This window comes from Carassius gibelio, chromosome B12, assembly GCF_023724105.1.
Source record: "Carassius gibelio isolate Cgi1373 ecotype wild population from Czech Republic chromosome B12, carGib1.2-hapl.c, whole genome shotgun sequence".
NCBI lineage: Eukaryota > Metazoa > Chordata > Actinopteri > Cypriniformes > Cyprinidae > Carassius > Carassius gibelio.
Genome location: NC_068407.1, coordinates 15,901,744 through 15,916,167, shown reverse-complemented (window position 1 = coordinate 15,916,167; position 14,424 = coordinate 15,901,744). Strand labels below are relative to the sequence as shown.

At 37.2% G+C, this 14,424-nt stretch overlaps 1 protein-coding gene across 10 annotated transcripts; it reads right to left on the bottom strand.

Moving 5' to 3' along the window:
- Positions 1-850: 850 nt before the first annotated feature.
- Positions 851-13,879, bottom strand: LOC127968897 (sterile alpha motif domain-containing protein 14-like). Of its 10 annotated transcripts, none has more exons than XM_052570301.1 (11): positions 13,856-13,879; positions 13,661-13,764; positions 13,536-13,578; positions 10,842-10,891; positions 8,810-8,967; positions 7,537-7,894; positions 6,323-6,410; positions 4,352-4,420; positions 4,097-4,232; positions 2,137-2,250; positions 851-1,135 (listed from the first exon to the last, which is right to left on the bottom strand). In XM_052570301.1, exons 4-11 carry the CDS (start codon positions 10,882-10,884, stop codon positions 974-976), a joined length of 1,128 nt encoding a protein of 375 aa, XP_052426261.1. In that variant the 5' UTR covers positions 10,885-10,891; positions 13,536-13,578; positions 13,661-13,764; positions 13,856-13,879; the 3' UTR covers positions 851-973. The 10 variants fall into 10 exon arrangements, with proteins under 10 accessions (XP_052426261.1, XP_052426267.1, XP_052426263.1 ...); XM_052570307.1 differs by adding an exon at positions 12,960-13,019 and having other exon boundaries at positions 13,661-13,873; XM_052570303.1 differs by having other exon boundaries at positions 12,960-13,578; positions 13,661-13,873.
- Between the last annotated feature and the right edge of the window lie 545 nt (positions 13,880-14,424).

The window sequence follows — 14,424 nt, the reverse complement described above, 5'->3', positions numbered from 1 at the left end:
TATATCTGTCATCATGAATTACTGTGTGTTAGCACAGTCTAAATATGTAATTATTGAAATATTTCTTTTACCATAGCTTTGAATCAGTGAGTTGTTATTTACTGTAGTCGGATCATTCAAATCCAAAAATGCATCATTCTGGGGCCATTTAAGACACTTGACTATGTCTTAAGAACTTTTCTGATTAAAATCGGGCAAATCTACATTTTTGTAAATAACGTTAAACAGTTATGACCAAGAAGAAAGAAGAAAAAGAAGAAAACAAATCAAATGGCTAACTTTAAGAATAGTCTAAGCATGCAACCGGCCCCGGTCCAACTGAATCGGCTTGGAGGAATTCTGATATTGATATCGAGTCTTGATGTCCACTGCAAAATGTCTCAGGTACAGGTTATAATTTTTAGGGAACAGTTGTCACACTAAATGTTTCTGATTCATTTTGGCTCATTTGTTCGGACTACAGTATGTCAGCCCGCAGATTCAGAAGCAGCATCCCAGAATAAGTTCCTGTTGCTCATCCAGGCTCTGCCCAAAGCTGTAAAATCACATTCATGACATTGTTTTTATTCCTTCAGTCCGACAAAACACTCCACACACTGTTAAATGTCATCTTTGTGCCATAGGCTTTATCCCAGAACACCCAACTAATCTGTAATGACAGATCTAATGATAAAGGTGGCATATGAAACGTCCCCATATTCTGATAAATATGAGTTATGCTAAATTGTAATATATTTTGTCGAGTGTAAGTGTGTCATTGAAACGAGTTGGTCCAGTTCAAGCATATCTTGAACTCTTCAGACAACTTGCACACGTTCCTGAATCACTTTTTGAATAAAACATGTAAATGTACAAATTTTGCAAGTTCTCTTTATTACTATATCCATCAATAATACATTGTGAAAGCCAATGCAATGTTTGACATTAATAATGGCACCTGCTGCGTATTGTATTTAGTCTTTCAGAAATGCCATCAAGTGTTCAGTAGTTTTTGTCCATCTTCACTGTGTCCATTTTTCCCGCTGTCCCGTTTTCCGTGAACTCCGTTCTGTCGCTCTGTCCTATCTTTACCAGCAGCAGAAAGCATTTTCTTTTTAAAACTGAAATCGGAGCCACGGCTGCTGTCACAGTCATTCTGAAAAAAAAGAAAGAAAAAAAAGACACAGATTGGTTTATAGAGAGTTTTCTTGTTTGTTTTTTTTCACAAGGAACAAAATATATTTGTTGTTTACAGGACAAATGTTTGAAGAATGACCGCTAAAGCAAACCAACAGGCAAATGTACCAAATTTTTTAATTTAGCACATTGAAAAAGCACAGCAATTGATGCACAAACTGAATATGCAGCACAAAACACCTTTAATATGATTAAGCTAGTGTGAATCTGTTCACTTCAATATAATATGACTGTCCTTCTCATTTGTGAGAATCATTAGCAGTGTGCCAGTGCCATCGATCTCCAAAATGTTCCTCTTTGCATCTGAGAGGACTGAAATTGCACTTCATGAAAAATCTATATTAATGTTCAACCTGTATATTAAGATATTCTTACAAGTAGTTCTGCGACCTTTCTGTCCCTTTTAGGATTTAGCATTAAATAGTGCCACTCTTAGGTTTATTTACTCTATATACACTAAAAGTCAAAGGTTTGGAAAAATTAAGATTTTTTTTTATGCTCATAAAGGCTGCATTTATTTGATTAAACATATATTTACTTATACTTAAGTAAATATATTTTACTTAAGTATAATATCCTTCAGAAATCATTCTAATATGTTGATTTGGGACTTAGATATTATTAATTATTACTGGTGGTTCTCAATTATTAATAATGGTTCTTATAATTATCAATGTTGAATGCGGTTTTTGCTGCCTTTTTGGTGGAAACGTAGCAAAAAAAAAATCTGGATTCTTTGATCAATAGAACGATCTTAATTTGAATTAGAAATCATTTGTAACATTATGAATGTTAATACATTTATAATTGTTAAACCTGAGCCCAAACTTTTAAATGCTATCATGGTTTTCAACATTGATAATGACAGAGAATGGCTAATGGCTGCTAAAAATTAAAAATTAACTCCTTGATGGAGTAATTTCTACAATAGAGTTTAGAGTATAAGTTCTGTTATCTCACCCCATCTGAATGCTCAGGGAGGGTCTGATAGGGTTGTGATGACTCAGTCTTGCAGGGTCTGGAGTCTTCCAGTAAACCGACTGAAGAATCAAATTCCTCATCAGTACTGGAGCCCTTGAAGATAGAGGAATGAGTGTTACAGTGCTGTAATAGTCCATTATTGGCTGTTTAAAATAAATAACTAATTAATGTCATAGAGACTATTCATTTAATCTGTGAGAGAATTCATATATAAATTGCATTGTGCATTATTATTTTCTTTCCATTATTTGGCATACTGTAACTTGCGCCATTCTTTCTAATATTTTAAGGGATGACATAAAACCTGGAAATGAGGTAGCATTTTAGCACTTTTGGTTCCAACCATCCTAATATCAGTTATTTTTTAAGCTTTGAATGGGTCTTTGGTTAAATTCTTCATATAAGGTCTGGTTAACACAAGCTTTTTTATATGACATACAATACATCAGTAGTACCCCTTTATGATTTATTTTTTTCCACTTGATTCGAAAAGGGTGGTTGCTAACAAGTGGCTAAATGGGAGGTTTTTTGAGAACAAGTGAACTCATACTCACTAGTCAACTTGTATAGCCTCATTGTGTTTAGAACCATGCTTTTGCAAACTATTATAATTATTAGGGAAACTTTCAGGGAAAATGTTCTTAAAGACCGAATAATTGTCAGAAGCTAAAAGGAACACTCCACTTAAAAAAAAGAAGAAGCTTATTTTCCAACTCTCCTAGAGTTAAACAGTTGAGTTTTAGTGTTTTTGAATCCATTCAGCTGATCTCCAGGTCTGGAGTTAGCACTTTTAGCTTAGCTTAGCATAGATCATTGAATCTGATTAGACCGTTAGCATCCGCTTCAAAAATGACCAAAGAATTTCTATATTTTTCCTATTTAAATGATGTAACTACAGAAGAGTCAAACATTTTTTAGAAACTCTGGTCATTTTTGAGTGAGATGCTAACAGTCTAATCAGATTCAGTGATCTATGCTAAACTAAGCTGAAAGTGCTACCGCCAGACTCGGAGATCGGCTGAATGGATTAGAAAATGGTAAAACTCAACTGTTTAACTCAAGGGGAGTTGGAAAATGAGATTTTAAAAAAAAAAGTGGAGTGTTCCTTTAATGGTGATGAGTCATGAAATCATGGTTGAGTTCATTTATAGCAAATGTTTCAGCTTTTCTACTTCTGGCAATTGTGTTTATGCTTCAAAATTCATAAATACTTTGTTAAATTGTGAATGTTATCATACAAATATTCAGCTTTCGTTGGTAACAGAGCTATTTTTCTACTTTTGGGTTCGCCTATAAAAATCATCATCACTGCAGCACTTTATTTTTCCTCAAACATCAATAACAGAATTTGTGGACTCTAGATCCCCTTTTACACTGCACGTCGGACCCGCAATATTTCCGGAACATTGCCGGGTCGCATTCTGTGTGAAAGCAACCACGTCCCGGGATTGATTACCGAATTGAACCCAGGTCGGGGACCTAGTAACATTGCGGGGTTCGACCCGGGACGAGCGCTGTGTGAACAAAAGCCAGATCTAATTCCATGTCGAAGTGATGACGCGCGTTATCGCGCGACTCTTTTACCGGCTGTTTTGAAGGAAGATCAACGTTCGCGACGAAAACACATGTGCAAACTGTAATGAAGCAGAGATCAGTTAGTTCCTCACTTTTCCGCGCTGATGCCGAGATCGTTTGCTTGCTTCAGTGAAAGTATAACGTGCCTAGCGTTGTCGACTCGTACATTACACGTCACGCGCTGATGTCACGTGTCGTTACGGGATCTTCAAGGGGTTGTGTGTGAAAGCATGCATATATGCCGGGTCATCACTGGCAGTGTGAAAGTGCAAAATCTTGTGACCAGGGAACAATTGCAGGAACACTTTACCCCTGTATTTGCCGGAATGGCAGTGTGAAAAGGGCTTAGTTTAGGTTAGGTTACCTGGTTGAAAGGTTTGGATGGGGACTGGATGTTCTTGGGGGAGCCAGAACCTCTTAATCTTTCACTGAACCAGGAGAAAGGCACAAACGGTGGACCAGAGGAACGCGAAGACCGGCTCTCTGTTTTCTCTGAATCCCTGGATACAGACACAAAAAAACCCTCACACGTTTACATCTGTACAGGCATCCAAAAAAACACTGGTGCTTAGATTACCGACATTAGCTGAATAAATGCAGGACAGACTCACACACATACCGATTTCCTGCTGATAGTCTGTTGGATCTGTCTTTCCTGACCTTTCCATATGTGCGGCGTAAAGTGACCCTGCCCACATAAAAACAAGCAGATAACCTTTAAAGCCCAACTCTGGCCACTACTACAGCTGTATGATTGCTCTCACGTCCAGGACAGTGTTTACAGACGTCAAAAAGTACCCTAGTGGAAAATAAATATACAAAAATTGATTTGAAATACATTTATGTAATGTTAAGTATACTATACAATTCCATGTTTATGTACTTATTAAAAATACCCTGAAATTGTACTTTTAGTATACTAAACTGGTATGCTTAATTGGTACAACTAATTTCATACTTAATGCACTTTAATTGTGCAGAAGTAATGCTGAGGTCCAACTAAAGACATACTGAAATATATTTGATTGTGCCAAAGTTGAACTATTGTAAATACATTTCATGTACACTTTATATTATTTGCATTTAAAGACCAATATTATTCGAAGACTAAACAATCCTCATCAATAGTGAACTATACTTAGTGTGAAATCAATCTATTTTATATATATATATATATATATATTAGGGGTGTAACGGTTCACAAAATTCACGGTTCGGTTCGATACGATACACTGATGTCACGGTTCGGTTCGGTTCGGTTCGATACGTTTTAGATACAGCAAAATGTAAAAACATCTCAACTTTTCAGAATGCCGCAAGCGCACCGCGGGTCATGTGACAAGAACCAACCAATCAGCTTCATCCTTTCCCGTAACAACGTTGAGAGCTCAGCCAAGATGAAGGAACAGCTGATCATAGTTGTATATGGATTGCAATTTTGAAATAAATTCAGTAGCAGAGCTACTGCAAGCGATTTTTAGAGCTGCAAATCCATTTATCCTTCGCTGAAATTTCCGCGTCTCATGGAGAGAGCACGTCATTGTTGCTTAGCAAAGACAGACGCCTCAGGAGAAAGACGCGCTTAGCGTTTTCCATGCGTTTTTAGGCACGATATGTGAACGGCCCCTAAGGCGCTCGCTCACTCAGCACGCGCTGAAGGCTCATTGCAAAATGTCTAATGCATTTAACAGACCAGAAATATAAGATCCTAAAATAACCAACAGGTCTGGTGTTTGGGTTGGATTCCCTGTAAGCTATAGTGTCTAAATGCTGCAGGGATAGTTTGCTGCGTGCATGTTTCTCCTTTTTTTCGTCTTTTCCCAGATAGTACTGACGCATATATCCCAGATATTCCCGCTGTTTTTTTTTGTTTTTTTTTGTAATCCCGCTGGTGTACCCTGTCATGTTGCAGATGCGACATACCGTTGTTTATTTATCCACCACTCTCTTGCCATCACCATTATAGCTTAAAGGGAATCCAAAGTGCACCCAAACACCAGACCTGTTGGTTATTGGAGGATCTTCTCATTTCTAGTCTGTTAAACGCATTGGCTATTTTGCAACGAGCCTTCAGCGTGTACTGAGTGAGCGAGCGCCTGCTGAGTAGCCTAACATAAACATATAAGATGGTGTTTTTTTCTTCTTCGGGAGTGTCAGGGGCGTTGCCTGTTACGTTGTTTGGGTTATTGGGCTACCTTGTTGAACGCATATCATTATATTTCTTTCTCTCTCTTTTTTTTTTTTTTTCAAATATAATTAATTACTCCAACGAACCGTTCGGTATACATAATGCGTACCGCGTACCGAACCGAAAGCGTCGTACCGAACGGTTCAATACGAATACGCGTATCGTTACACCCCTAATATATATATATATATATATATATATATATATATATATTTAGTGGGGTATATCTACAAATTGCTTAATTATTGTTGCCCTGCATGTTTAACATTTAAAATCTTCCAAAATATTTATAGACATAGTTAGCAAACTGAAGGTGAGTCAAAGTTTGTGGTTAAAGACTCTGTAACAGGATAAATAGTCCAACCTTTATCTAAAATATTTAAATGCTGATTTTTTACTAACCCCAGATCAAGAAAGCGTCTCCTGGTTTTCTTGTCCAGCAGCACTGTTGGACTTTCAGGTTCATCAGGGCCTGTGTCATGACTGTCGTCTGAAAACAGATAATCAAAATGAGCATCAGAATCCCAACATTTAATATGGATCAGAATAATCCAGATTTGAAAATCCCATGTTTTGCTATCCAGGATTACTGTATTTTCCGGACTATAAGTCACACTTTTTTTCATAGTTTGGCTGGTCCTGTGACTTGCGAGTCAGGTGCGACATATTTATCAAAATTAATTTTACATGAACCAAGAGAAATGAACTAAGAGACATGAACCAAGTGAAAACATTACCGTCTCCAGGCGCGAGAGGGCGCTCTATGCTGCTCAGTGCTCCTGTAGTCTACACTGAAAACATAGAGCGCCCTCTCGCGGCTGTAGACGGTAATGTTTTCTATTTGTATATCTATTTGATTTATATATATGTTTTTTTCCTTATCATGACGTATTTTTGGACTGATGCGATTTATACTTAGGTGCGATTTGTAGTCTGAAAAATATGGTAGATCATCCGTAATACCAATTTCCAGATGAACAAATCTGGATTTCCAGAGCTGTAAATGGAAAAACAGATTTCAGAAAACAGATTTTTGCTATAAGATGGGTTCATATCTTCATATGTTCAAAAGAGAACAAAAAATTATTGGATTAGATCTTTAGACCATTAGTGTGTTTGTTGTTCAAAACTTTTTAGTTGGATTAGGATACTTCTGATCCAAAAACAATCTGGATTATATTGGTGAATTTCAGAAACATTAAAAAAAATATTTTACATTGTGATATGCAAGCCCATTTAGAGCACTGGTAGTCTGGATTCAATGATCTGGAAAAGTTTGTCTCTGGATCATGGTGATCTAATCTAATGTTGCTTTGAGAAAATAAAAAAAAGCACAAAAGTAAAAATGTTTACCTGATTCAGGATAGCAAAACAGGGGATTTCCAAATATGAATCATTCTGATCCAGATTAAAAGTTTTGAAAAACTGGGCCCAGAATTTAGTCCAGATCAGAATCAAAACAGAAGATCAAAATTAGAATCAACAGTAATCCAGATCAGAGTCAAAATCAGGATCAGAATCAATTTAGAATAAAATTAATTTCAGAATCAGAATTCACATTTATTGTTCTAGTTAATGATATTCCAGTAGATGAGATGTTCGTATGCAGTTCAAACCTTCGCTCTGTGAGAATTCTCCATAATGTAGAAGGGGTTGGCTGCCCTCACGTGACTTGAGGTGGTCCGCCTGACAAAGATGGGCAGGTGAAGATGTCTCTGAATGGACGCAGGGCCTGGAGGGAGACTTAGATGAGGTGAGGGGCAAAGCCTCTTGAGAGGAAGTGTTCAGGAGGTGCCTGTAGCTCCGTCTTTCATCTTGTGCCTCCCTTTCTCCAACCACAGTGTAGGGGTCAAAGGTGAATGTTCGGTCTCTCCGTGAGGAAGGGGAGGAAAGGAGCAGGTCAGAGGAGGGGGAGGAGCAGCGATAGGAAGGGTGGATTGGAGAAGAGGAGGTCTGCACAGAGCCGCCATAACTCTAGACCGCAGAAAAACACAATGACATATATCCCATGAGACTCACATGAATGCGTGTTTTTTAGCGTCAGCTGAAACTTATACTAACTAAATAAATGAATTGAAATAAACATTAAATGAAATTAAATAAATAAATAAAATTACTACAATAACCCAAACTAAAATTGAAATTTAAAATAATAAAAACAATGTAGACATGTTAAAGAAAACTTTCACAAATAACAAAAATGACTACAAAATTACTAAAACTTAACATAAAATATAAAAAATGATAATAAAAACTATAATAGTTTCTCAGTTATACTGCTATAACACTGGTGTTTACGTATATCTCAAGGCTGCATTTAAGAATTGTTTACCTAAAAATCCTGTATTTAACACATATGCTGGTATTTTTTATTTTTTTCTGTTGAACGCACACAAACACACAAGTATCAATATCGTTCAAAAAAAAAAAAAAAAAATGCTAATCTTTTTTATTGACCATGACTGTTAACCTCCACAAATTAGCACCAAAAAGCAGCATAAATAATTCCAATAAAGAGTAAAATAATTTTATTAAGAAGAATGCATTAAATAGATCAAAAGTGACACTGAAGTAATAGCTGCTAAAATGAAGGTTCGTTAGTAATAAATAACATTTATTTATTTATATTGTGTTTTTAATCGAATAAATGCTTATTTATATGGCTTATTATGACTACCTCAATTCTTTTCTCTCCTATAGGGCACTAAGTGAGTCAGGATTGTCACTCCATCAATAAAATAAATATGTTTATGGTGATGGCTCTTATAACAGCATATGAGTTTGAAAGGACAAGGCGGGTGAGTAAATAACATGACACATGACAAAATAGTAATTTTTGGGGGAACTACTCATTTAGTCAGATGCATGAAATCTATAACATACACACACCAATCTATCAGTGCTGTCATCTCCATCTATGGAGCTCATGCTGTCTCTCAGGCGGGTTCGGGAGGGCCGATGCCTCCTGGTTTTGATTGACAGTTGTGCCTTGGCTTTCTGTAGACTGCTGTCAAGTCGTTCGGTCTCTGGAACTGCCTCCGTCAGATCTAATGTGGTGTAAAACACACAGACGTACGTTTACTCCCTGAGTTCGATTGAAATTGAGCATTTTGAGACAAAAGCCCATGACGCACAAACTAACACCACAAATATGATGCAAATCCTGATAAAAGACTGCTGGGCTGCTCTCAACACACACTCATGCACACATTAGTGTTCTCGTTACAATCCATAAAATGCAGTGACACCGTAAAGCAGGCCTGCAGCTCTATTAAGCTGTCAACAGGCTAGATTACTTATATGAATGATGTGCCACCATGCCCCATGTCCACCCTGGGGGTGTGTATGACGGTCAATGAAACAGGAAGTACACAAACACAGACTAACAAATACACTAAAGTCAGAGAATGGCATTGGGCAGTGTGTAAATGTGCAGCTACATCAACAAGATCTTCATATAAGTATAAATATAACAATATTTTGTGTTAGTGAAAAAAAAACTGCAAAAAAATCCACGTTTATATTCATAAGTATAACATTTGCTGTGATTTAAATGGCTCCTTGAATCAAATAAATAAATTAAATAATTAAGCTGACTAATTTTGATAAATTATGACATTTGGATTCTTTATACTGTATTACGTAAAAAAGTAGCATTGTATAATGTAGCAGAATTTTTCCTTTTTTAAAATAATATGTGCATGTCACAGATTATTTATTTGGTTACTATTAACTCAGTACAACTTTGTTGGCACATGACATCACTGTTTGTCACATGACCTCATCACAGTGGATTTTTAATTGCAAGTGGCAAGTAAAGGCATCAAAAGCAGTCATGTGACATGGTCAAGGTCATCTGAGAGCACTGGACTGAGCGATACCACAGTATGAGAAAACTTTAAAAAAGCTGTCACTGGGGTGGTGCACTTTCAAAAGGTACTAATATACACCATTTACAACATACTAATTTGTACACTTTAGGTAATAATATGTACCTTTAAGGTACTTCTACCCTTTTAAGGGTAATTGAGGTACATTTTGGAAAGGTACCTTCCTAGTAATAGCAGTTTTTTTTTATACATATGCTGTGTTGTACAGTGCATATTTTGAGAAACATAGTATTCCATGCCAAAAAAAAAAAATTGCTTAAGCATAGCACACATACTACAGACATTAGTCGGTTTAGACACCATGTTGAATTTAAGACAGATGAAAAGCAGGCTATGAGGGACAGACTTAGAGTCCTTACAATGGCCTTTAACCATATATATATATATATATATATATATATATATATATATATATATATATATATATATATATATATATATATATATTAAAAAAAAACTCAAAATTCCTATAGAAAAAATAAATGAAAAAAAAAAAACTTCTGGAGTCAATGGCCCAGAAAAAGTGTGTGGGCACTAATGCATTCTCTGTTGTCGGATGCTTATGGGGAGTGGAAACATGCGTACAGTATATATGCGTGTGTATTTTAAACCCTGTCACACGGTTCTACTCTATTCCATAGCAACCTTTCTTCTCCCAACTTGTTTTCAGATCTCAGCACTAATTCCTGTGGTGACGTAGACACTGACTCAGCAAGCTGCACCTTCAAAGCCTGTACAAAAAATCCTGTGAAGCCAAACTCTTGAATGTGCCCATTACATCTACCATTATTCCTCAACCATGATAGATGGCATCAAAAAATTCACAAAAAATGTTTCATCAAATATTTACGACTCTAAAACCAACCAGTGCACATGCTCAGAGAGAATCGTAGCCCCTGGTGCTTTTAGTGGCCAGACTGTAGCTGCTCTCTCCTGTAATGCGCTCAGTGCATTGGGAGTGTGGAAATGAAGATCTGGACATTAATGGAGGGGGGAGGGGAGGGGATGGGCAGGCGGGAGAGGTCACTCACCAAACACATCCTCTTCTGCCTCAGCCAGCGGAGTGGAGGACATCTTCAATCTGGAAGAGTGAAACTTTACAATTTAAATGCATGTGGACAAGAAACCATTTCTTGGCCACAAACAGAACAGTGGCAGTCTGTGCTTTTCAAGTGGGGAAGCTCAGATGTCACTGATCAATTGAAAAGTGCTCAGATTTGTTATTTTTGTGCGTGCAATGCTGATTCTAAAATCTGCTCCTCAAACTACCACTAAAAGAAATGAACAAAAAATAATTGACCAATCTCAAAACTTTTTTTTAATGTACTGTTATGTAAAGCAGTGGTTCCCAATCACGTTCCTGAAGCCCCCTCGCCACCACACCACTGCACATTTTGAATCTCAGGTCTTGGGCTGCATCCGAAAACTGAAAAATGCTGCCTTCGGAGGACGCATTCCAAGATAGGAAGGCATCAAGGCACGTCCGAATTCAATGATAGCTTCAGTTCCTGTCTGCTGAGATGCCTTTATCTGGCCGGTTTTTGAAGGCAGCTTAGATGTATCCTTCGCTGCCTTTGATATCCCACAATCCTGTGCATTCAATTCTGTGACAGTCAAGCCAAAAATGAAAGCTTGAAAGTTGCAGTCGGTGGTGCAGTTTGTGTGTAAATGTATGTTTTTGATCAACGTTTTCCACTTTGATGTCATTTCTAGCGAGAAATGAACATTGCAGTAATGAAATATCCACTTATCACCTTATCATGAAAGCTCTTTATATTTTGCTGTAGATCATTAAATCCTTACTCTGCCTCAGAAGCCTGTCCAAAATCAGTTTCATGAGGTGCCTTCGAGCAAAAACGCTGCCTCCAAAGTCTGATATGGCAGCGAGGCAGCAAGTCAGCTGCCTTAGTTTTCGGATGCAGCCGTGGTGTCTGTAATAATGAGCTGATGATCTGAATCAGGTGTGTTTGTTTAAGGTGATATGGAAAACATGCAGTGTTGGGGGGCCTCGAAGAACAAGGTGGGGATTGGGGAACCATGTACACATAATGTACACGTAATGTACTATACAATTTCTGAATAATTGTAGTTGAATTATAGGGAAACCAAGCGCTATTTTATGTGTAGTAAACTGGTAAAAGCATATAAACACAAACTCTTTTAGTAGGTGCACAGACATACGAACACACAAACGGCACTGACCAGTTGGCCAGGTTTGTTTTGGCTGCCACATACACAGTGTCCAGGCAACAGGCCACTGTGCCATCTGCTGCCCAGCACCTTAGAACGGTCAGTGCCCTTACCATGATATTCATATCTATCTATCTATCTATCTATCTATCTATCTATCTATCTATCTATCTATCTATCTATCTATCTATCTATCTATCTATCTATCTGATCTGCACATTTTCACTGTTAAAGAAAAAAACTCAATTTTATGGCATTAAAAAGGCAGCTGTGGTTAGAACATTTAGAGCTTTACAGATTGAAATTAAATTTACAGTAAAAATAATGTATATTACATAAACTAAAATAATGTTATAAGATATTACTAAAATATGATTTACCTTCACAATATACTGACAACCACCTTTAAAAAGCACAGGATATAAAAATAAAGTCCTCCACAAGCTGAGGTAAATAATATTTAGAAGGTGCACAAAGTGTCATGCACACAAATACAAAACACCATCATCGTATTAAACACTAAAATAAACCAATAATCCTTATTTAAAAAAAAATGAAATGTAATATAAAACCCCTAATTCACACAATTGATAAGGAAATCAGTAGAAACAGTTTTCAATGAAATTTTGAGATGAGTTCTTCTTTGTCTTCGAACAACTGTATTTTATATGTAGTATTTTGCTGTAAAATTACACAAAATGCCCAATTCCATCTATTATAGTTCTTAACCAAATAACTTACCAATTAACAGGTTTTTACCGCTGTATTTTTACACTGATGGAATAGTTTGCTGAGAGGAATTGCGATTAGGAGAGATGGTTGAAAAAGGTTCATCTCCCCTGTGGTTAAGTTTAAACCTCTGATCCATTAACCAAGCCTCTTTACACGCTCAGAAAAAAAGAGGACATTTTCATGCCTTATTTATCCCTAAAAGGTACCTATTAGTACTGTAAAGTTACCTTGTGAAAAGATACCGCCCCAGTGACAGCTTTTGCTCCTTTTTGGGGACTAAACAGTCACTAAATACAGAATAAACACAAGACAGGACTAAAACTTTATAGCAAACATCTGTCTTAAGAAATCATTGTAATCTGACTGTCTAGTCCACTGACACTGTCTATATGAACATAAGGGCCTCACTTTCAGAAGTCTGTGATGGAGATATGATGCTAATAGCAATAAAACTACCCCCCCCCCCCGCACACACACACACACACACACACACACACATTATCCCATCTATAAGAATTAGGGGGAGGCAGGGCTGCTAAGTAGCTGACAGGCAGGGAATGGCAATAGCAAACAAATCAACATAGAGATGGGAGGGGACGAATCTGACCTGTGTGCACATATCAGCAAATAAAAGCTTACTTTCACTGCAGGGCTAAAACAACAGAAATGGTTCATGCTCATCAACATTTCCTTGGCTACGCAGAGATACATAACCTTGTATTCAATACACACAATTCCTGATCAAGAAAACCGTGTGAAAAGAAGTACTTACATTCTTTATAGAAAGCATTAACCTAGCTCACCTCTGCTATGAGAGCTGCAGATGACAATCAGGACAAACAGAGGCTGTAAATCATGAATATTTCATTAAGACAAATGGATGGAAGGAGGACAGGATGGAAAAGGAAAGATGGATAAACAGACTCACCTCTTGTGTAGTTGCGTATCCTACAGCAAAGCTCAGCTGCTGGGATGGGCTGACATTCTGCTCCTCTGTCTCGCTCACGGGATGCTGCTGGAGGACTTCTGTTCCTGGATGAGCACAAATTTACAACGTCATTGGGCTATTCTGCGTGTACACAGACACACACACACACACGCACACACACGCACACACACTCACACAGTCCCCCTCAGCAACAGAATGTCAGACACTGCTATACACACCCAAGGACAGTGATGAAATGAAGGAGGCTGAGAGAGGAAGGGAGAGACAGAAAGAGGAGGGAGGTAGAGGCACATGTGCATCATGAATCAATGTTATTACCACTCCAACAGCCAATCAGCTTTAATGCCCCATCACAGAGGAAACTGTGTGTCTGCTTCCATTCGACTTACAAATAGGCTACGTTTAAATTAAAAAAAGTGTAGGCTACGAATGGTCAGTCGGACTACATTTGAACAAAAGTGGATTATCATCTTTTAAAATGCAATAACACTACCTTAAATGCATATACATGATCATTTTAATATGGATACTGTTAATAATAGAATTTGTTCTCTTAATGAGTTTATAGGTTAAATCATTTTTTACGGTTATTAGATATATGGCCACAAGTAAACGTTTATTTTTTTTTTACTTAATACCTTACTATCGTTTTATCACTAACTTGTTTTTAAATAATACTTTTAAGAAGAAATGAAGAATAAACGTTATAGACATTTAAATGTGATTTAGTACATTCCATCCTC

What these genes read in the sequence shown, in the direction of transcription:
- LOC127968897 (XM_052570301.1), bottom strand. Translation starts at nt 10,884, where the DNA reads ATGTCCTCCACTCCGCTGGCTGAGGCAGAAGAGGATGTGTTTG. An exon ending in ATGACAGCACTGATAGATTG is followed by an intron (nt 7,895 to 8,809) that starts GTGTGTGTATGT and finishes TCTGCGGTCTAG; the next exon opens with AGTTATGGCGGCTCTGTGCA. An exon ending in AGAATTCTCACAGAGCGAAG is followed by an intron (nt 6,411 to 7,536) that starts GTTTGAACTGCA and finishes ATCTGTTTTCAG; the next exon opens with ACGACAGTCATGACACAGGC.